The sequence below is a fragment of the Microtus pennsylvanicus genome, chromosome 4 (assembly GCF_037038515.1).
Source record: "Microtus pennsylvanicus isolate mMicPen1 chromosome 4, mMicPen1.hap1, whole genome shotgun sequence".
Classification (NCBI taxonomy): Eukaryota; Metazoa; Chordata; class Mammalia; order Rodentia; family Cricetidae; genus Microtus; species Microtus pennsylvanicus.
In genome coordinates, this window is record NC_134582.1 from 28393291 (window position 1) to 28417014 (window position 23724).

At 44.2% G+C, this 23724-nt stretch overlaps 1 protein-coding gene across 1 annotated transcript; it reads right to left on the reverse strand.

Moving 5' to 3' along the window:
• Window positions 1-464: 464 nt before the first annotated feature.
• On the reverse strand, window positions 465-13803 carry Phax (phosphorylated adaptor for RNA export). The gene is made up of 5 exons (XM_075968634.1): window positions 13492-13803; window positions 10734-11314; window positions 7216-7336; window positions 3470-3553; window positions 465-1110 (listed from the first exon to the last, which is right to left on the reverse strand). The coding sequence occupies exons 1-5, from the start codon at window positions 13585-13587 to the stop codon at window positions 841-843; spliced, it is 1152 nt and encodes a 383-aa protein (XP_075824749.1). The 5' UTR covers window positions 13588-13803; the 3' UTR covers window positions 465-840.
• Window positions 13804-23724: the final 9921 nt, after the last annotated feature.

Below are 23724 nucleotides of genomic sequence, written 5' to 3' on the forward strand. Positions count from 1 at the left end.
TTCTAAGAACAGCCCAAACTATATTATTAAAATCCTATCTCCAAAAAAAAAAAAAAAGAAAAGAAAAGAAAAAATCTTCTGCTATTTACTTGCTTTCAACAAACAGATGGCAAGCAGCTTCCACACACTTGTTTCTGTCTTTAAGAGTGCGTGAAAGGGGTTAGTGAGATGGCTCAGCAGATAGATGTTTGAAGTGCAGGCCTTACAACCTAGACCCCACTTAAAGGGAAAGAGACATCTAATTCCACAAAACTGCCCTTTGACCACAACATTCATGGCTCCCACACCTCCATCTCTCACCCATCTAATAATAAATAGCTTTTTAAAAATTGCCAAACAATAGAACATGGTGGCATAAATCCATAATCTTAGCACTACTTAGGCTGAAGCAGAAAGACAAGAAGTTGGTTCATACCAAGATTCTGCCCACCCTACAGGAACAATTGGATGCAAGAGCTGAACAATTTATGTATATTTTAGCATATTTTAATGGAATGTGTTAAAACCAAAGCATAGTTCGCCACCAAGATAAATCAAAAAACAAAAGCTTCTTAACGGCATGAAACAGTGAGCTGGACAGAGCGACCGCAGGTAGACCCGGGCCTTAACAGTCAGTACAGGCAGCAGGATGAGAAATCAGACCTGTGCTGCACACCCGACAGGCATGGCCACCTTAAACACCGCCTTCAATGGCGCTCGACCGCCCACACACGTATTCACTTCAAACAGGAAACAGCAACAGCTCTCCATTCTCTAGATTCAGTGCACAGCACAGCAACCTCAGCAGAAATGGAAACTATGTTTGTACAAAGGTTTATCCTCAAAACGTCCATAATGTACCTAAAATATGTCCAAATCCTGAGGATGGTCCACCTCGATGGCTTCCTCTGCATCCAGTTTGGTTTCGCCAGGTCCTTCCTGGGCTTCATCAAGGGAGGCCAGGGCCTCGTTAGTGTCACTTGCAAAAGTTTCTCGTGATGTGTCATCATCCTCTTGAAAATTCAGACTTTTAATAGCTTGTTTCATTTTTTTCCCCAATAGTTGTGTTCTTCTTTTTCTAGCAGCTTTTTTATTTTCATATTCCTTTTGATTTTCAATGTAGAAAATGTCCTGAAATAAAAACAACTTTGGCTAAAAATAACAAAACAAAACCCATCCCATATTATTTGTTGTAAGTATATTATGAGGTAGGCCCTGCTCATCCTACTGCAACACACCGCCCCATACCTGTTTGCTAAAAGAGAAACTACCACGGGGAAATTTTGTTTAGAATTTAAATAAACTGTAACTGATAACACAAAAACCTGAATAAAAGATTAAAGACATACTGACTTTGAAACATCTTAACTACATATGACTACCTGTGCTACGAAATTAAACTGACCTATTTAAGAACATGCCATTTACAAAATGTAACAATTTCATCTAAGAATGCTATTGTAGGGATGGAGAGATGGCGCAGAGGTTAAGAGCACTGACTGCTCTTCCAGAGGCCCTGAGTTCAGTTCCCAGCAACCACATGGTGGCTCACAACCATCTGTGATGAAATCTGGTGACCTCTTCTGGCCTACAGGCATACATGCAGGCAGAACACTGTCTACATAATAAACAAAAATTAAAAAAAAAAAGAATACTATTGTAGAAGCTGGAAAGATGGCAGTTAAGAGTACTTACTGCTTGTCCAGAGGACCTGGGTTTAGTTCCCAGTACCAACATGCTGACTTACAACTACCTGTAACTCCAGTTTCAGGGAGACTCAACACACTCCCCTCTGGGTTGAGAGCACTGTACACACATGGGTTGCATACACACATGCTGGGTAAACACAAACACAAAACAAACACTGAAGAGTACAATGCTTTCTATCACTGGCACTGCTGAAACTCCAGGCTGGATATGTAGTCTTCACTCACTACTTGTAGTATATAGCTATGGCACCCCAAATTCTGACAGTCAAAAATGCTTTCTGAGGCACAAAACTAGTACCAGTAAATATATGCTTGTTATGCGATAGTCTCACTACACTGCCCTGGCCAGGCTGGAACTCACTCTGTAGACCAGGCTGGCCTCAAATTGTGAGCATCCTCCTGCCCCTGCCTCTCAAGTGCTGGAATTACAGGTATGTAATTCTGTAATCCTTGAAATCACAACCTGGTTTCAAGAGGTTAAGATGAACTTTTATTTTACATAGAAGCACATTTTAATTTATTAAGCATCTTGAGCTTAAAAAAACTCTAATAATATCTTGCATAAATGATTATGAAGTTCCTTTCCCACCAAACACTGCAAGTCTTATTAAAAAGAAACTGCAGGTGGGGCATGGTGGTGCACACCTTTAATCCCCAGCACTCAGGAAGCAGAGGCAAGCCAGGGCTACACAGTGAGACCAGTCTTAAAAGCAAAAACCAAATTTACCTTCTCATTTTTACACACACACACACACACACACACACACACACACACACACACACACACACTAAACCAAACCAAAAATAACAACAAAAAAGCCAAAACAAAAAGCTCTACTCAGTAAATCTGGTTTTGCCTTCTAAACTCTATAGACTGACTGTCACCATTTTGGCAATTAAAAGACTAGTTTAATTATATGTCTGGCATGGCAAACGCTTTTACCATTGGAGGCATCTAGCCAGCCTTACATTTGACATTTAAAAGAGTCTTTCTCTTTTCTTTATTGAACTTGGGTTTTTGGGCAAACTAAGCACATGCTACACTACTGAGCTACACCCTAGTTCTCAAACTCACTTTTACTGCACCTGCAGAAAATTTTATTACACTTATTTGTGTGTGTGCATGCTTGTGCACATGTGGTCAGAAAACAACTAGCAGGGGTCAGTTCTGCAGGCCCACCACGTGGGACCTAGGACTAAACTCAGGTTGTATGCCTTAGTGGCCAGCACCTTTACCCACTGAACCCTCTCACTGGCCCAACTGCATGTTCTTAAAACCAATCCTCAAAACGCTAGACTAGCCAGGCGGTGATGGCACACACCTTTAAATCCAGAACACAGAAGGCAGAGGCAGGAGGATGTCTGTGAGTTTGAGGCCAGCCTGGTCTACAAAGTGAGTTCCAGGACAACTAAACAACAACAACAAAAAAAAAAAAAAAAAAAAAAAGGGAGAAGGAAGAATGTGGGAGGGAAAGAAGGAAGAAAGACTGAGTAGAAGTCCAAAAAGAACTAAGCATCTTTTTATCTCCTCTTTCTGAGACAGGCTCTCATATAGCTGTCCGGCCTCAAACTCACAGAGATCCACATGCCCCCACCTGTACCTGTGTGCTGGGATTAAACGTTCCCTCTATCTTTTAAAATGGGATCTTTCCTGGGATGTGCGCAGGCCCTCCTTCTACACTCCTGCCTCTGCCTCTGCAGGTTGGGATTACAAGTGTGTATTTTCACAAATCTGGCTTTTTGATGCATCATAAAGCCAAGGACACAGTCATTGTCATTACCTTAATTTGTTCTTCACTGATGCTAGGAGTGTTCTTCAGGAGATTCAGAAAAACCCCACCGGGTGTTCTTCTTCGACTACCATTCTACGGAAAGGAATTAAAAAGAGTAAATATATGGACATTTCCATAGGCAATTTTTCGAGAATATTTCCAATTTATTTTGCAACAATTTTATACGCAAAGACTGATTACTTATTTACCAGTGCTGAGATAGAAATCAGGGCCTTTGCCATGCTAGGAAAGTCACCGAGCTACAAGCCCAGTTCCCAGGCCACAGGCTTCATGAATGACCAGGATATATCTCAATAGACGCATGCTTATGGAGACAGCCAGGACCAGATTTGAAACCCAGATCTGATTCTGGCTCTTTTTAAGATTTTTAGATTTAAACCGGGCGGTGGTGGCGCATGCCTTTAATCCCAGCACTCGGGAGGCAGAGGCAGGCGGATCTCTGTGAGTTCGAGGCCAGCCTGGTCTACAAGAGCTAGTGCCAGGACAGGCTCCAAAGCTACAGAGAAACTCTGTCTCAAAAAACTAAAAGAAAAAAAGATTTTTAGATTTAAATATACACACTAAGATATATGTATCTACTGTTACTTCCCACTACTCATGATGACATATTCTATAAAGTTGCCACAAACACTGAATTAGCAAATTAAAACATAGCTCTACATGTAGTACAACATTAATTTGTTCAAACTTGAATACTGCTTAAGGACACTCTATTTAAAACAATCTGTTGGGGTTAAGGTGTAGCTCAGTGGAAAAGGGCATGTTTTGCACAAGACTGGGTTTAATCACCCACCAAAGTGACAACAAATCAAACACCAATCAAACAAAATGCACGCACACACACTGATTCATTAATACTGGACTAATGGTCAAAGCATTATAAATCAGTATTAGTACTTACTATTCTGCCTTTTAAGCAAGTTCAGACCTCTACCCTGACCATATTTACTCTTCTCTGCCCTCTTCCCTTATACCTCCATTCGATCTATTTCTTTTCTCTCAGTGCTAATACACTTGAAATTATATTTATTGCTTTTTTTTAAAAAAAAAAGTTAAACTTTTTTTTTGAAGAAAGGTGTGCACACATGAGAAGTTCAGTGGACAATTTGCAGAAGTTTGCTAACTGTTCCACGCCATGACTCCACCATGGGTGGGACCAGGGATGAACTCAGAATATCAAGCTTGGCAGAAAACGTCTTTACCGCGGGGCGGTGGTGGCGCACGCCTTTAATCCCAGCACTCGGGAGGCAGAGGCAGGCGGATCTCTGTGAGTTCGAGACCAGCCTGGTCTACAAGAGCTAGTTCCAGGACAGGCTCCAAAACCACAGAGAAACCCTGTCTCGAAAAACCAAAAAAAAAAAAAAACAAAAAAAAAACAAAAACAAAAAACAACAACAACAAAAAGTCTTTACCTACTAAGCCATTTCAAAGGTCTTTATTTTGTTTTGTTTTTTTGAGACAAGGTTTCGCTATAGTTTTGGTGCCTGCCCTGGAACTTGCTTTGTAGACCAGGGTGGCTTCGAACTCAGAGATCTGCCTGCCTCTGTCTCCCGAGTGCTGGGATTACAGGCATGTGCCACTACTACCTCCCCCACTTTTTATGAGACAGGTTCTCATCATGTAGGCTAGTGAGTCAGAAACTTACTAGGTAGCTCAGCTCAGCGATCCTCTGTCTCTGCCTTAAGTGCTGAGATTATAGGCATGTGCCACCATGCCTGGCTTTATAATTACTGCAATAAACTGAGTTTTTCCTGTCTTCAGACTCAACAGCTCTCAGTACAAAGCAGGCACTCTATTCAAAAAGGATATATCAAAAGTGCACTTGAACTCACATCTCAATATTCAGTAGACCAGCATTAACTCACTGGAACAGTGCTTTCTTTTTTTTTAAATATGTATTTATTTATTTGTTATGTATACAATATTCTGTCTGTGTGTATGTCTGCAGGCCAGAAGAGGGCACCAGACCTCATTACAGATGGTTGTGAGCCACCATGTGGTTGCCGGGAATTGAACTTAGGACTTTTGGAAGAGCAGGCAATGCTCTTAACCACTGAGCCATCTCTCCAGCCACAGAGTTTTCTTTTTAAAAAAATTACAATATTACTAATAAATTTTGATCTTCATGAAGTTCAAGTAAATGAAACTCTAAATAGCCTATATGATTAATTTTATCTTTTGTTGCAAATTTCTATAATTTAAGATTATAGGCTATTTTTTCAACAATGTTCTCAATTATTTTTCAAATTTAAACACTGTGAGTGCTGGTGCCTTGGATCCCGGTGGGGCTGGAGTTAAAGGAGGCTGTGAGCCATCCAACAGGGGTGCTGGGAACTAAACAGGGCCTCTCAAGAACACTATGAGCTCTTAACTTGTCAGTCCACAGCAGGTTACTACCTGTGCTGTGCCTACGGGGTAACACACTACAAACCAAGAGCAGAAGAAAGGCATCCACACTTTCATCCTTATTTCACAGTTAAGCTGAATTAATGAAATCTGTAAAACCATGTTCACAGAGACACTGTCCGTAGTCTGGCCAGCGTACAAACAGTGAGCCGTTTTTCAACTGCCTTTCCTGTCATTGCTCTCCCACATGAGGATTGTTCCAGATAGTTTTCCTTCTTACCTGAGCTTTTTTTTTTTAAAGTTCATTTATTTATTATGTATAAGTGATCTGCCTGCCTTCAGGCCAGGAGAAGGCACCAGATGTCATTATAGATGGTTGTGAGCCACCATGTGTCGCTGGGAACTGAACTTGGGACCTCTGGAAGAGCAAGTAGCCAGTGCTCTTAACCTCTGAGCCATCTCTCCAGTCTACCCTTGAACTCTTAATCATGCAGTTTTACTATGTATCTATTTGTGATTTGGCTTATTTTTGAGGCAGGGTCTTGCCTAGGCTGCCTGGAACCCTAAGCAATCTTAAGCCTTGGCTTCCTGAATGTTGAGGTTGCAGACAAATCCCATCATACTCAGTTCTATTTGGCTTATTATTATTATAACTTAAGTGTTTTCTTGACAGGGTCTTACTCTGTAAACTAGGCTGGCCTTGCAACCATAATGCCAGGCACTAAGCTAAATTGTGTACCATCTCATCTAATCCTTATAGCAAAGGATTCTTCCTCATTTTCTACCTGAGGAGACTGAGCACAAGAAATTGAATAATTTAGCTAAACCACAGTAAGTTGTGCTCAAAAAACAAAGCCTTCCAACTTGAGCTTTCGGTTCCTTCTACACAGTTGTCTTAAAATTATTCCTGTAAGAGGGTATAATGACAGCCTACAGAATCAGCACTGATGAGGCTGGGGTGGTAGAGTCTGAGGATAGTGGAGCTACATAGCGAAACCGGGTCATGGGGGGGGGGGCGACCAGAGAGGCAAGTTAATTTTGCTTAAATAAATAAAATACAGATAATAATATAAATCCAGAAACAGGTGCCAGGCAGTGGTGGAACATGCCTTTAATCCCAGTACTCAGGAGGCAGAGGCAGGGGATTTCCGTGAGTTCGACGCCAGCCCGCTCTACAGATAGAGGTCCAGGACAGACTCCAAAGCTACACAGAAAAACCTTGTCTGGGGAGAAAACTCTTTGAGTTTGAGGCCAACGCTAGTCTGCAGAGAAAGCTCCCCCCAGCCAGTCAGTCAGAGAAACTCTGTTTCAAAAAACCAAAACCAAAACTAACCAACCAAACAAACAAAAACTCCCAAAACCAAGCCCAGAAACAGTATTAGCATTACCATTATGAAAAGACCACCATTCTGTTCAACTTCAGCCGTTTCCATCAAGAGTTCAATGGCTTTTTTGGTCCCAAGTATCCTCACTACTCGGGCTATCAGGTCTTTCTTCGGTTCCTGTAACCTGTTGAGAACACAAAGCAATTACTACTTGTTGAAATCTACTTTTACCCCCAGTGCAGTTCTCAACTGGAATTCAAATCTTCCTGCTAACACCCGCTTTTCTAATCTCCGTCCATGAGCCGTGGAGTCACTGGAGCTGCTAACCTCAAGCCCCATATCTGTTCTTAACTAAGGCTCTTCTTGCCGTTTGGATTATGGCAGTTTCAAAAGTGCGCTGAGTGAGGTGCATGAATTCAGCTCTAAATGTAAAGGTGATAAACTCGTGCATTTCTGCCAAGACAACTAACAAACACATAGCATGCTTTCAGTTATTCTGCTTCAAAATTAACCTCCGATGGTTTCTTACAGCTTAATCCTAATGGCCGGCCTTATCTGCACACGTCAGTTCTTTCAAATGTTAGACATTATTTTCATCCTACTCTTCAGAGATGAATAATACAGGGAGTGCCAGGCACGATGACACACGCCTTTAATCCCAGCACCCAGAAAGCAGAGACAGGGGATTTCTGTGAGTTCGACACCAGCCTGGTCTACAGATAGAGTTCCAGGACAGACTCCAAAGCTACACAGAGAAACCTTGTCTGGGGAGAAAAAAATAAAAATAAATAAATAAATAAAGACCCATTTTGAGGAATAAAATTTTCAGGTGTGTGATTTTTGTTTATACCGCATTTGATTAACTGTGAAGCTGTGATTCGCTGCCTCTCTAAAACACCAGATGGGCTAATAAAGAGCTGAACAGCCAATAGTGAGGCAGAAGCAAGGATAGGCGGGGCTGGCAGGCAGAGAGTAAAAAAGGAGAGAGGCGAGAAAAAGGCAAGCAAGAGAACGAGGAGAGAACACCCCGGTCAGCCACCAGCCAGCCACCGAATAACAAGGAAAGAATTAGAAAAATATAAAAGTCCAGGGAGGAAAGGTAGATGGGATAATTTAAACTAAGAAAAGCTGGCAAGAAAAAAGCCAAGCTAAGGCTGGGCATTCATAATTAAGAATAAGCCTCCATGTGTGATTTTGAGCTGGATAGCAGGCCCCCTAAAAAAGCCAAAAGAGTAAAACATCCAACAGACCCCATTTCAAAAAAGCAGTAAATGAAACAAATACAGGGAGCTGGAGGAACTCTACTAACTGGGTCAAATAGAGCCCATGGTCCCCAAAGACAAGAAACAGTGCGGAAGGCTTTTCAGTTTTCAGTCAGACCCAGTACCTTGGTTTCTCCTCACAGGAAGCTATGCAATACTGTGGAAAAGACATCAGACTAGGAGGAGCAGGTGACCAAGGTTCAGCTTCAGGTCTGACCCTCACAAAGTCAACAACCTTGTGCAAGCCAGGTAACTCCTGGGCCTCAGTTTCCTCGTTGCTGAAGGAGACTTTGATTTATAAATTCTACATTTCTTCAGAATACAAATTCCAAACTTCTATTTAAAATTTTTTGAAGGTGTAGGTGTATCTATTACCTGCGTGTATGTCTCGTGTTTGATGCCCAGGAGGCCAGAAGAGGATGCTAGGTCCCCTGCAACTGGACTTGAAACCCAGCCTCATTTTGACTGTTTTATTTTTTGTCTGAGTGTTTTGCCTGTATGTATACATGTGCATGCACCATATGCACGCAATGCCGGCAAAGGTCAAAAGAGGGTCTTCAATTGCCTGGGACTGGAGTTACAGATGGCTGTGAGCTGCCGTGTGGATGCTGGGAATTGAACCTGGATCCTTGGGAAGAACAGCCAGTGCTACTAACTAATGAGCCACCGCTCCAGGCCGCAACCACCTTGACAATTAAAAAGAAAAACAAACAAAAACCCAAAACAAAACTAACCAGCACAGATATTGCCTGAAACAGTTGCTTCCTGACAGCAATACTTATTTTCAAATATGTGACTAGTGACTTAGAGCTAGTAAGTTAATTAGAATCTGAACCTGTGAAAAATGCATGAATTAACAATTTAGTATCTGCCAAACAATTCTATTTACCCAAAAGAAATGAACATAAAGGATTTACAAGCAAAGGTGTTCATTAACAGCATTATTTATAATAAATAAACGCAGACTACCCATTCAGTCTGGAGATACACCAATCTATACACATGCAATAAAAACACAGGGTCAGAGTATGGTCGCAAATGCCTACAATCCCAGCCTTTGGGAGTAGAGACAGGAGAATCAGATTTCAAGACCCACCTTGTTACATAGTAAGTTTGAGGCTGGCCTGGGTTATGGGAGACCTTTCCCAAAACAAAACCCGAAAATACACAAAAAGCAACACTCCTCATTTATTAATTAATAAATAGCTAGGCATAGCAAGTGGTGCACGCCTTTCATCCCAGCACTCGGGAGACAGAGGCAGGTGGATCTTTGAGTTCAAGGCCAGCCTGGTCTACAGAACTACAGAGGCAGAGAAATCCTGCTTTGGAAAAAAAAAAACCTACAAAAATGAATACCGCTATGGCTGCATCTGTATGGCAAATTTACAAGGACAGAAAGTATACCTGTCTGGGAAGAAGGAAAGGATATTTACAGTAAATGGATATATGGACATGGACACAGAATTTTACTGGGTGATGAGAGAAAGGTTTTAAATGCAATGGTTGTAAAATATAATAATAAAAGCAATGGTTGTAAAACCAGATTTGTCTCCATTAAAAAAAAATCAACATCTGAAGAGTGATTATCATATTAACATATATTTTACTTTTCATCTTAGAAATAACGGTAAAAAATTACATCCATTTATTTGCGTGGACGAATGTGGAGGTCAGGAGACTTGCAGGAGGCAGTTCTCTACTCCTACCACATGGGACCAGGAATTAAATTGACACCAGGTTTGGGGAGCAGCGGAGCCATCTTGCCAGCCCCCCACCCCCACCCCCGATTTTTCCCCCTTTTGAGACAGTATCTCATCTAGCCCAGGCTGGCATCATGTAGGTGAGAACTCATTATCTTAAACTTTTGATCTCCCATCTCCTTAGTGCTGGGATTACAGGCATGTAACACTTATGTCCAGTTTATGGGGTACTAAGGTTTGAACTCGGGGTCTCATGCATGCTAGTCAAGCACTGCACCAAGTTTCCAGTTCAAAGTTATCTTTAGAAAGACACAAATGTAGGGGTTGAAGAGATGGCTTGGCGGTTAAGAGCACTGATTGCTCTTCTAGAGGACCCGGATTCAATTCCCAGTAACCACACGATAGCTCACAAATGTCTGTAATTTCAATTCCAGGGGATCTGACACCTTCAAACCAATGTACATTTAAAAAAAGACACAAATGCATTCATAGTCAAATATGCCCTGGGTTGATTCCTTTAAGAAAAACCAAACCAAACCAAATAAAAACAACCTCACAAAGAATGTATTTAACATCTATTTTCTTCCTGTAAATAGCAGATATGTAGTCAAGTGCTTACCTGAAAGCAATCTCATCAGCCACTTTCTCCTGAGAGTCATCTTCTGTGATCTCATAGCGGCCTTTGTAGTTCATTTCTAGTCTGTTACCCAGTCTGTCTTTGACAGGCCGTTTCCGTTTGAGGTGGCCTTGCCCATTCTCTTCCTCCTTTGACCCTGTTTTTTTGTCACCATGCATATATTCATCTAGATCTTTGTCTAATTCCTTCGTATACTCTTGAGATTCCCGTCTAAGTTTCTTAGCAAGCAAATAATTATAGGTCTCAGACTGCCTGCTTTTGTCAAGGGTGCCTTCCATTCCCAAGATGCCAAGTTCAATGGCCACTGCATCTTGGTTTTGTTCCTGAAGCACGGCACCCCAAATGTTGTTCACCTTCTTTCCGCCATTGACTGCTTTCTGACTGCTCTGGCCAAGTGGAGAAGGCTCTGGTTTGGGAGGAGGATTATGACACTTCTGTCGCTTACGTTTCCAAGGAGAGCACTCTTCATCTGAATCCACGCTCTCCTCACTCGAGTCCACGTTTTTAACAGTCCGGTAGTGTGTGACTGGTGCACAGGCAACACTGCCCCCATCTAGGACTTTCTGCAAGTGAGAGAAATTACAGTCAGTTCCACAAAACATTCATCCACCTACCATGGGCTAGCTTCCACAACAATGTAGGTACTGCGCACGCCTGCCACCCCAGCATTCCAGAGGCTAAGCAGGAGGATCACAAGTTTAAGGACAACTTAGGTTACACAGTGGGTTCAGGCCTGTCTGAGTTGCACAGCAAGACCTCAATAAGGAGAAAAGAAGAGGGAGAAAGAGTGTAGTGGAGATTCAACTGGAGCGTCCAAAACAATCACACTCCAAAGACAGCTGAAACAAATCTAATCCCTATTAAATTAACTCAGTTCTGAAAGACCTAAAAAATGTACCAAAGCCTTTACTTTTCACCTTTAAAGACCACATTTATAAGAATGACATACACAATAATTGTTACTGTCAGTTAAGACAGTTATCTTTCTCCCCCAAAATATATTTTCTCATTGGATATACCAACTTCCCTTATATGGTTCTGCAGCTACTCCTTTAAGATTCGATGGGATAGTAGAGCCTGGCGACCCACAACTTCAATTCCAGCATTCTTTGGAGGCAGAGGCAGAGGCAGGCAAATCTCTGTAAGTTCAAGGCCAGCCAGGTCTATATAGTGAAACCCTATCTCACACACACACACACAAAACAACAAACAAAAAACACCAAAACATTTGAAGGAAAGCTCTTATGGGGAAGAATCCCAGACATATTACTTTTAACTGCAGGTTTCATGAGGTGTAGCAGTGCACACCTTTTAATCAGAGATCAGGAGGCTGAGGCAGAAAGATCCTGGTTTTGAGGACACTTTGGGCTACAAAAAGACACCCTGACTCAAATCCAACAACAACAAAACCCCTCAAAATTCAGTTTTCACAGCATTATGTTAACCAACTTTTTAACGTAAACAAATTTTAAAGGAACTGAAAAATAAGATCCTAGTATTAATTTCCTAAGACATCTACATGTAAAGATAATACTTAAAAAATCTGACCGCCACATAATAACCACAAAAATTTATGTGGTATAATATGATGCTTCAATTTGTGTACGTAGTTTGTAATGTTCAAATCAGGGTTGTTAGCCTACTTATCACTTTAAACGTTTGTCTTTTCTTTACGGTGAAAAAAAAGACTTTATGGCGAATAAAATCCTTTTATGGGGGGAGGTTACACTTGGCTTTTAAGTAGAGGGGGCTTGAACTCAGGGCCTCCAGCATGCTAGGCAAGCACTCTACCAATTGAGCTACACCCCCACCCCATGGCTATTCTGAAATATTCGCTATTGTTAATCAGTCACTCTGGCATGCAATAGAGCCCTGAGTATTTCTTCTAACTGTAACTTTGCCCTCAATCTTTGCTTTTTATGCTAAACACAATACCACGCATTTATTGAGTTCCTCTTAGGTATTTAAACCGAGTGAGATGTCTTAAGTCAGTGACACTAGTCCGCCAGTAACATCCGCTGCCAACACTGGCCAGGCCTTACAGTGTCCATCACGCCAGTCCCACCTGAACACCAAAACGGAGCAGTTAAATATTTTGCAGCTAGTGGCGGTGCCGAGGATGGAGTGCGAGTAGCCTGGCGGGTAGCCCTCTGCGGGAGTACTAGGAGTCTCAGAAGATTAGGAAGCGTCCCAGAGGGATCTCCCAGCACTTCTGGAGCCTAAGAGGCACAACGACAGCTCACGTGCCAGTCCAGCCGTGGGCGACACAGCGAGATGCCGTCTGCATCCCCGGACAGCAGAAACAAACAAAGCCTGGTGCCTCCATGCTGCACGTGGGAGCTGACCAAACTCGGGGGGAACACTGAAGACGGGGCCCCGGGTACGCGAGGAGCTCGCTATCCGCCAGGGACAAAAACATGAGCATCAAACGCAGTTACAGCTCTCCGTCCCCACGTTCTCCCTTTGGGCAAATCCTATCCCCGGGAGCGGCTGTGCAGGAGCGGGGACGTCTGCAGAGGCAGGAGCCGCAAGCGAGGGGATGCTCGCCCGTGCCGGGAGGCCGTGAGGCCGTGAGGCCGTGAGGCCGTGAGGCCGTGAGGCCGGCGGCTCCGAGGGGTCGAGTCTCCGGCGGGGCCCCGCGGCCTCCGAGCCGCCGCATCCCGGCGCCGCCCGAGCCCCTCCATCCCGGCCTCGCGGCCCCCGGCGCCCAGCCCCGTCTCCCGCGCGCCCTCTCGCTCACCGCTATCTGCGTCGGTCTGTCGCTGGGGACGACCGTCATGTCGGAGTCCGAGTCGGAAAGCTGCCCCTCTTCCATGTCGCCAGCTTCCAGCGCCATCTTCCCGCGGCGCGCAGGGTCAGGAGAGCGCTTCCGGCGGGCGGAGGGAAGGCCCGATGGCCGCGCTCCGGCGCCCCCGTGCGGGCGGACCCGCGGCGCCTCCGCAGGCGCCCGCGAGCGGCACCATAGCAGCGAGAGTCCGCGCGGGGAGGCGGGCTCCGTGCACCGCCGCGAGCTCCCGCCACGAGGTGAGGCGGCGCCCCCGGACGCCGCTCCGACCTCCCGCCTCTCACCCGGATGCTCTGCGCGGGCCTTCCGGCCGCGCGGCTGCGCCGCCGCCTCCCTCGCTCGGCTCTCCCTGCTCGCACGCGCGGCTGTGCCTGTGGTCACTGGCCCACGGCTGTCCCTAGGCCGCCTTTGCTGCCGCTGCTCTTCCCGAGCCACCCTTAGGCTAAAGTAACTAAGTGAGCCCCCTTTTCCAGGGCTGTTTGGTTAATCACGGCTGAATTCTTTTTAAAGTGTTAATGTTAATGATAGACCTTTATTGTAAGCACTCGTTGGAGTCTTTATTTTTTTCCCCCTTTAACCTATGCTGATGGAGGCCGGGGCCCTTTGATCCTTTATTTTGCAAGAAATAATATTGTGTGCTGCCACGCCTGCTACATCACTGTGAACTTTGACTCCCTGGGACCTTGAGACAAAAATAAGCTGTTATTAAATATTAAATAGTTTTCTATTATTAAATAGTAGATTTAAATATTAACTCATTATTAAATATTAAAATAAACTTTATTATTAAGTAAATAATAATGTTTCATTTTCAGTATGAGGTGGGTTAGCGCACAATTAAACAGGCGCTAGCCCAACCCCTGCCACCAACATGGGTTCCCCAGCCACACCCCTGTCTTCCTTCCCAGAGCTGACAGCTGGTGCCTGCTTGTCTATGCACTCCAGTTTATTTTAGGATTGAAAAGTGACAGGCTCTCTGCCACGTGACTGAGCCGATGATGCTCGGAAAAGGAGAGAATCCCAAGACCCAGGATATAGGATAGATAAGGCTGTATGTTCTAAGCCAATGGGATGGGGAGGTTGGCGAGGGTGCTTTGCTAGGTGAGAGCAAAGGTCATGTAGCTCTCTGGAATACCAGCCTATGGGAAGAGGGCAGGCTGTCTTTTGCAATTAGGACCTTCAAAAAAAAAATTACTATTTCTTGAAACATAAACACCAAAAAAAAATATGTAGTAGGCCGACATCCATGTCTACAGAATTGTAAAATAAAACTTCAACTTTCCCTCATCTTTGTAATTACAAAGTGAGGGTCTTGTTTCTCACGTAATTGAAAAGTTGTGGTCCCTTTCCTGGTGACCTAAGCAAAGGACTGTCAGCCCAGCAACTTAACGGACTGCTCTCACGCCAGCACAGCAACTTAAACCATCACATAGACACACAGCAGCATGGTGGGCGCTCTGAGGAGTGTCCGACCCCGTTTGGCCGAGTCTGAGTCCTTTCTCTCAGGTCTCAGGAGGGAAAGGGCCTATGTCATGTGACTGATGAACAGTCCATAGTACCCTGGTAATCAGGTCTCTGAGCCCTCAGAAGCAGGGGCTGCTGGATGATGAATGGGTCTTGTGAGGAAAGGATGTGTGTGGCCCTGACTGAGGAAGGGGACGGGCAGAGGATGAGCCCATTTAGTTAATGTGGATCCATGGTACAGGCTCCTGTTAGCTTGGAGTCTGTTAGCCTGGGGCCTTTAAAGGGAATCCGCTATGAGGGAGGAGAGACTGCTGCAGGCAGGTATAACCTGGGCAGAGTCTGGTGTGGGCTCTAACAACCACCGCTACTTAATGTCAAAGCAAAACACTGACTTTGGAAGGTACTATCCCAGCCATGTCTGTTTCTGTCTATGCTTAAGGTTTGGAATAACAAAAGGCTAGGTGAAGTAGAGTGACTGATTTCATTCGGGCCAGAGGGGGAGCACCATTCCTGTGACTGATGTAAACTGTTGGACCCTAGAGTCCAATCACCGAGGAGGAGTCGCCCCAAGAGACCATGTCTCACACCACAGCTGATGTAAAAGCATGAGGATTTTATTAATTCTGTCATGACAGGGTCCCTCAGCATTCGGGAAGCAGAGAGACCCCGAATAGTTGGTATAGGCTACTTTTAAAGGAAAAAGCCACAGAAGCAGGGGGGTGTCTGGGGGTTGTTCTTTGACTGTTATGATTGGCTTATTCAAAAGGGCTGTTACCAATAATTAGCTGAAGAGTGGTTGCCAGATCAGATGAGGTAAGAGGTCACTTTGACCCCGTTTCCCAGGGACTGAGTCAAAACATATGTATGTGGGTAATTGTTCAGGAACTGAGTCAACATCTTAAAGGTTATCTTGCCCCAATTTCTGGAGAACATACATGCATGTGTAGCTGTTACGTTCTTGGTTCCCAGGGCTGAAGGGGGGAGCAATACCACTGAGACTGAGAGGGCTCAGAATGGGCAGAAATGGCTTCAGAATTGTCTTAAAGTTCTACAAAACATGGGTCTTCATTTATGTGAAGGGTTGAACCTTGAACGACACACACATCCATCTGGCTACATAATTAGATTGTTGGACTTACTTTTCAAGTCAGCTGGGAGATACCCTGTATTACAAACATTGCACACCATCAAGAAGGGTTTCTCTAGGGGTTGGAGAGATGGCTCAGCAGTTAAAAGACACCCACTGCTCCTGCAGAGGACTTGGGTTCAATTCCTAGAGTTACAAGGAGCTGCCAAGTCCAAGGGTCAAGCATCCCGACACCTTAGGCCCAACAGCTTTGATACTAACTGTTGCAGGACCCGAGGGTGCAGGAACTGTTACATTAATCAAGAACTGTCCGCTGCCAACTGTTATCGCCGCTCGCTACTCCTGGAAGCCAAAAATTGCAATAGCTACAAGGTTCCAGGGCCACTGGTAGATAGAAACCAAAGAACCAAGGTTCTGTCTTGAAAACCAAAATTAACCAGAAATCAGAGACATAAGGTTTTTAGGTATTCAAGACAGAACCTTGGTGCCTACAGGTATGTACAAACATGTCTGACCCAGAAACCTTTTCAGTGAACAACTCCACATCAATGCATGTGGTAAGCACTAACTGGACCCCAGGAGTTAATAATAATAATAGGAGACATGAAGTTGGGAGGGAAATGGGTTGGGATTCCAGGGGGAATTAGAGGGAGGTGGTGAAGAACAGATATGAAAACAATTGTGGTCATGTATAAAATTCTCAAAGTATAAAGTTTTAAAAGGAAAAAAAGAAAAATTTCTTTATACCCTCAGGGCCAAGCTTCCTGACCCTCAGAGCCCAGCTTTTTGGTTTTTCGAGACAGGGTTTCTCTATAGCTTTGGAGCCTGTCCTGGAACTCCCTTTGTAGACCAGGCTGGCCTCGAACTCACAGAGTTCCGCCTGCCTCTGCCTCCAGAGTGCTGGGATTAAAAGCGTGTAGCACCACCGCCCGGCTTGAGCCCAGCTTTCTTTAAGTTCCCAGCACACTGCTCTGCTCGGTACTGAATCTGTTTGCCTCTGTTGGGTGTTACAACACTCACGGCTGTGTAGCCGAGCCTGTCTTTGAACTCCTGTTCCTCCCAAGCACTGGGCTCATAGGTCGGTACTGCCATACTTGGCACATTTTATCTTTTCTAGTATATTGCATACATGAGGTTATTTATAATGTATTTATTATTTTGTATCTGGCCTCCTTTACCTCGTGTAATGCTTTTGGTGTTTATCTATGACTTTATGAGGGCAGCATTTTCCAAATGCTTCCACAGTTTTTATTTAATCACTAATCAATGAGCATTTTAGTTGACTCTGAGCCAATCTGGAACTTAGGTGTCAGTCTTTGCGATTAGAGTTAATATTGGTCTGAGTTCTACAGAGAAACAATAAAGCCCATTTAGGGAGAGTTTTACAATAGAGAATGATTGTGTACATTGGCTCATGTGACTATGGTGACAGTGGAACCCCACAATTTTCCATCTGCAGACTGGAAACTGGGGAGATCTAGTGGGACACTCCTAGTTTGAGTCTGAAGACTTAAGAAAAAGGAAAACTTATGGTATAAATTCCAGTCCAAGTCTATTATAATATGGATATTGTCCTCCAAGATTTTTTTGTTTGTTTGTTTTGTTTTGTATAGAGGTCCTCACTGTGTAACCTTGGCTGGCCTGGAACTCACTAAGTAGACCAGGCTGGATTAGGTTGAAACTACAGGGATCTACTTGCCTCTGCCTTCCAAGTGCTGAGATTAGAGGCACATGTCAGTGCCAGGCAGGTTTCAGTTCTGAGGGGCTTGTGTCTAGAGTGTGTGAGAAATGCTGGGCTGGGAAGATGGCGCAGGCGCGTCAGGTAAAGTGTGGACAGTGCGGAATGAGTACCCGGATTCGGATCCCGAGCCCTCGCTTAGATGCCAGGTGGACATGGCAGCTCCCTTGTAGCCCTAGCCCTTAGGAGGTGGAGGTGAGAGTTCCGAGGATGCTCGGCAACCTGGACCATCAAACTCTGGGTTAAGTGAGAGCTGCCTCAATACAGAAGGTGGAGATGATGCAGGAAGACCCGCAATGCTGACCTCTGCCTTCTATATGCACGTGCTCAGGCACTCACGTTAACTCATGAAATTCGGCCTGACAGAAATGAGGATATTTTAAAGAGCTGTCTCTTTATCTAAATTTCTAAATCTATCAGACTGTTGAAACAATGAACCCCAAGAAACTGGAATTTCCCCAGGGATCTTGTGCTGGAAAAAGGAATAGGTACAAAGAGGGGCGGACTGGGAAAAAAGGTTTTCCACAGTTCTAACTTGTCGGGCTATGGAATGAGAATGAAACCCAGACAATGATGGAAAAATGAGGGGTGGGTGGGACCACACTCGGATCCGGACTCCTGAGGTGTTCACATTCTTGGCCTCTACTTAAACTTTAATCTCATCTTGGGACTCAAGGATGGACTTTAGTGGGAGTTGCGGATTTCTTTGTCCCTCTTCCCAATATGGCTGCACTGAATAAATCCCCCCTCCCTTTTTTATACTATAAATTTGGCTATTTTAATTGGCTTCTTGAGGATAGGTGATCAAACTTGACTTGACCAGACTTGTGACCCCCTCCCCCCAAGTTTGGTAACACACCATGTTCCCACACATATGCAAACATGCATACACATGTACAAAAAAAAAAGAAAAAAAGAAAATCAGAAATGCTTATGGTTCCACAAATCTGACTTTTAAAAAATGTACCAATTTGACAAACTGTTCTTTTAGGTGTTACTGTTGTTTTGCCCCAATCTGGGTCCATTTTCCCTCTCTGGATTATGGAACCAAGCATCAGCTGAGCAGAAAAAGCAGACTCATTTTTGGTTAAGAACAAGAGACACAGAGGCTGTTTTTAAGTCAGTTTGGCAATCCTGGAGGACTGAGAAGTAACAGGCCTAGAGTTCAAAGTGAGGAAGAAGGATAAGCTTAGAGAAGGGAGTGGGGGTAGAATATTCAGATGTTTTCAGAGGTTCGGCAGTGAGCAGTCAGGAATTCAGATGACCCTTCTTCCCACCCTTACCTCCTCTTTTTCTTCTTCTTTTTGATCATTGCTGTGGTAATTGCCAATGTGTGGTGGTGAGACCTACCTAGGCCAGCAGTGTTTCCCCCATAGCCCGTGGAGTTCCTCACCTTGGGGATATGGAATGGGGTAAAGTTAAACCCTTGATTACACAGCAGAAAAAGATTCCAGAAGCAGTCAGAGAGGAACAAAGTTAGCAAACGTGGTAAGTAGAGATAAGGGTTAGTACGTCAGATTTACGTGCTGCCTCTTCTCTCTCGGTGGGGAGAAGGGCTGTCCACACTCAAGACGGTGAAGAGCTCAACAGAGCCGTGCTTGGCGGTCTTCATAGTGGATACGTGTGATTGCAGTGTTCTGTGACATTGCTCCAAGGAAAGGCTTAAGAGTCAACAAAGGTTAAGAATTAAGTAAAAACGTATGGTCCAGTTTATTTTATTTTATTTTGTTTTTTTGAGACAGGGTTTCTCCGTAGCTTTTTGGTTCCTGTCCTGGAACTAGCTCTGTAGACCAGGCTGGTCTCGAACTCACAGAGATCCGCCTGCCTCTGCCTCCCGAGTGCTGGGATTAAAGGCATGCGCCACTATCTCCCGGCTCCAGTTTATTTTTTATGTTTTGTTTTGTTTTACCTCAAGACAGGGTTTTGCCACCACTACCGGCTAGGTTTTCTTCTCTTGCATTAAAGAATTTCTTTTTGTAAATGAAATCATAAAGTGATTTTTACAAGGAACACCATTTAAATTTAGCTATGAGAGAAGCACCCTAACCAGGTAAAACTGAGTACAAACATTCTGGTCCTGAGGTGCCTGTAGGAAAATCAGCATTATCTCTGTAGGCCATCTCATCTTGTTGTTTTCAACAGAGTTGAAATTTTTTTGACTCTCAGTCAGCAGAAAATATAAACCAGATTTTAGGCTGAGGGCTTAAATAACAAAGTTTTAAAGTTATCTTTTAGGCAAAGCCTCAATTCTTTTTTTTTAAAGATTTATTTATTTATTATGTATACAACATTCTGCCTCTGCCCGCATGCCAGAGGAGGGCGCCAGATGTCAGTACAGATGGTTGTGAGCCACCATGTGGGTTGCTGGGAATTGAACTCAGGACATCTGGAAGAGCAGCCAGTGCTCTTAACCTCTGAGCCATCTCTCCAGCCCCAAAGCCTCAATTCTTTCAGTAGGGCTCTAACACTTTACAATTGGCCTTCCTTCCTTTCTTTCCTTCTTTTTTCTTTTGGTTTTTCAAGACGGGGTTTCTCTGTATAGCCCTGGCTGTCCTGGAACTCACTTTGTAGAGCACACTGGCCTCACACTCACAGATCCACCTGTTTGTGCCTCCCATGTGACTAAAGGCATGGAACACCGTGCCTGGCTACAACAGTCTTTTCAAGAGTGGAGATGACCAGAAAAGTGTGGTCATCTGGCCAGGCATACTACAAGCTCAAAATGCCCTGGGAAGAATATAATTTCCCTGCCCACACTAAAATATGTGACCTAGAGGAGGCATGTGTCATGCATGAGTTTGCTATTAAACTGCCCCAAAAGCTCACATGTTGAAAACTTGGTTCCCAACTGGTGTCAATACTGAGAGGTGACCAATGATTTAAAAAAAAAAGTGAATCCCATCAACCTATTGATGAATTAATAGCTTAATGGACAATGAGGAGGAGGTAGGACCTGGTTGGGACAAATGGGTCACTGGGAGTATGCCTTTGAAGAGTTTATCTTGTCCCTGCCTCCACCCCTTTCCTGCCAGCCATAAGGTGAGCTGTATCCACGCCTGGTTCCAGCAAAGGGCCTCAGATTCCCTAGAACTAGAGAGAATTGCACGGCGCATGTTAGGAAATGTTAGGAATAGAACCTGTGTCCTCTGTAAGAGCAGCCAGTGCTCTCTCACCCTCCAGCCCAGGCTCTTGATTTCGTGCAATCCTACTTGTCAACTTTTTTTTTTCTGAAGAAACAGGTTCTCATATAGCCCAGGCTGGCCCCCAATTTACCATATAGCAGAGGATGGCTTTGAATGGCTGGTCTTTCTGTTTTTCCCTTCCAAATGCTGAGATGGTTTGCTTGGGTTGCCATCCCGATGTACAGTAATGGGGTTAAACTCAAGGCCTCCTGCCTATTAGGCAATCACCAAGTCTACTGATTTATACCCCCAGGCCACATTTACAAATTCTTTTTTTTTTTTTTTGGGTTTTTCGAGACAGGGTTTCTCTGTAGCTTTGGTGCCTGTCCTGGAACTAGCTCTTGTAGACCAGGCTGGCCTCGAACTCACAGAGATCAGCCTGCCTCTGCCTCCTGAGTGCTGGGATTAAAGGCGTGCGCCACCACCGCCCGGCCAAATTCTTTTTTTTTAAAGGTTTATTTTACTTTTAAAAATGTGTATATGTATATATGCACACAAGTGCAAGTGCCTGCAGAGGCCAGAGGTGTCAGAGCCCCCTGGAGCTGGAGTTATAGGTGGCTGTAAACCACGGGTGCTGGGAACTGGACTCAGGTTCTCCGGGGAACAGTAATGATGTGTTCTAACAGCTCAGCCATCTTCATAGGCCCCATTTGACATTCTTGCTCTTAACTCCTGGACTACAGGAATCCTGTTTAAAAAGCCTTTGTCTATACTTACCTCTTGAAACTTGAGAAGCTGACTCTCAGGCAGGCTGGGCTGACCTTGTACTTGCTATACAGCACCTTCTGCTTCTACCTCCCCTGTTCTCCATTACAGATGTGCACTACCCAATCCAACCTTGTTATGTCATGCTAGAGGTGGAACCTAAGACTCCATACACGTTAGATTTATCAATAAACTACACCCCAGACCCCCCCCCCCCCATTTAGTTTTTTTTTTTTTTGGTTTGTTTGTTTTTGAGACAGGGTTTCTCGGTGTAGTCCTGGATGTCCTGGTCTATAGACCAGGTTGGCCTTGACCTCACAGAGATCCATCTGCTGCTGCCTCTCGAGGGCTGGGATTAATAGGCATGGGTGTGCCACTACTGCCTGGCCCCGTTTTCACAATACCAGCGGTGCCAATCTATGAGCCTGGGAGGTCGTTTCATTTTCTACTACTGTCTTTTCTTGATTCTTAAGTGTTTCAAAGTTTTTATTGCAGATCTTTTATTTCCCTGGTTAGATTTATTCATAGCAGTTCTTTTTTGTATTTTGTCGTCGTCGTCGTCATCATCATCATCATCATTGCGATGCCCAATGAGGTTGTTTGCCTTTTTCTCTCAGCATGTTTATTATTGCTATACAGAAAAACCACTGGGTTAGTCATGTAGTTACATCGGTGGACTGCCCAGAATGCATGATGTTCTAGGTTTAGTTGCTAGCACTGTATAGTCGGGTGCTTTGAGCCTGCCTAGAATATCAGCACTTGGGTGGAAGAGGCAGTTGATAAAGTCATCCTTCATTGTGTAGTGAGTAGGAGGCTAGCCTGGGCTACATAAGACTTTGTCTAAAAAGGTGCATTAATTTTCATATGTTGTTTTGTACCTAACTACTTTGCTGCCAAATGTTACCAGATATTAGAAATACTTGGTAAATCTTGGAGGTTTTTATTTTTGTTTTTTGTTTTTTTTTTCTTTTTGATACAGTGTTTCTCTGTGTAGACCTGGTTGCCCTAGAACTCACGTGGTAACTAACTCTATAGACCAGGCTGGCTTCGAACTTACAGAGATGTAGCCGGGCGGTGGTGGCGCACGCCTTTAATCCCAGCACTCGGGAGGCAGAGGCAGGCGGATCTCTGTGAGTTCGAGACCAGCCTGGGCTACAAGAGCTAGTTCCAGGACAGGCTCCAAAACCCCAGAGAAACCCTGTCTCGAAAAACAAAAAAAAAAACAAACAAACAAAAAAAAAGAACTTACAGAGATGTGCCTCTGCCTCCTGTGTGCTGGGATGAGAGACTTGTCCCACCACCAGATTTTTAAGGAAAGTATCATATTATATGCAAATAAATATAGTTTCATTTTGATTCTTCCTTTACTGTTTGTATCCTTTTGTGACTTTAGCAACAGGGTAGAACGCAATGGAAATATATTGAAAACATAGGCGGAGAATCTTTGAGAAACCCAATATGGCCTGGGAATCACAAGGGCAAGTAACAGGCTGAAAATGACCAGGCACCTATTTAATTTGAATGCATGTGTCTAGTGCTGATGAGATGTAGGATTTCCTTTATAAAGAAGGCCTAGTTATTGGGGGAATGACACAGAGTTATCCTAAGAGGATGAGGGGCAAGGATATGCTAGACGAAATGGAGAGTGAAGAACATTGATCAAAATGGTCAGTTCTTCCAAAGAAAGAATATACTCAGGCAGCGTATTTAGAAGGTGATGCAATCATGCAATACTTTTCATTTATTAGGAAACATTTGTAATTCACCAAGGCAGTGAAAATGACCCTCTTCAAACCTTCAAACCACTGAAAAAACCCTCAGGGCTACAACAGAGACCAGTGATACTACATACAGCTCCTTGAGAGCCGATTAGAAAGGCTGAGATTTTCAGGCCTCAGCCCAGACCCACGGAATAAGCATGCCCGGAATACCCTGACCACTATGGCCTATGAGCATATCATTGTTTGAAATCTCTCTAACCCACTGGACTTCAGAACCAAAGGGAGGCGCGT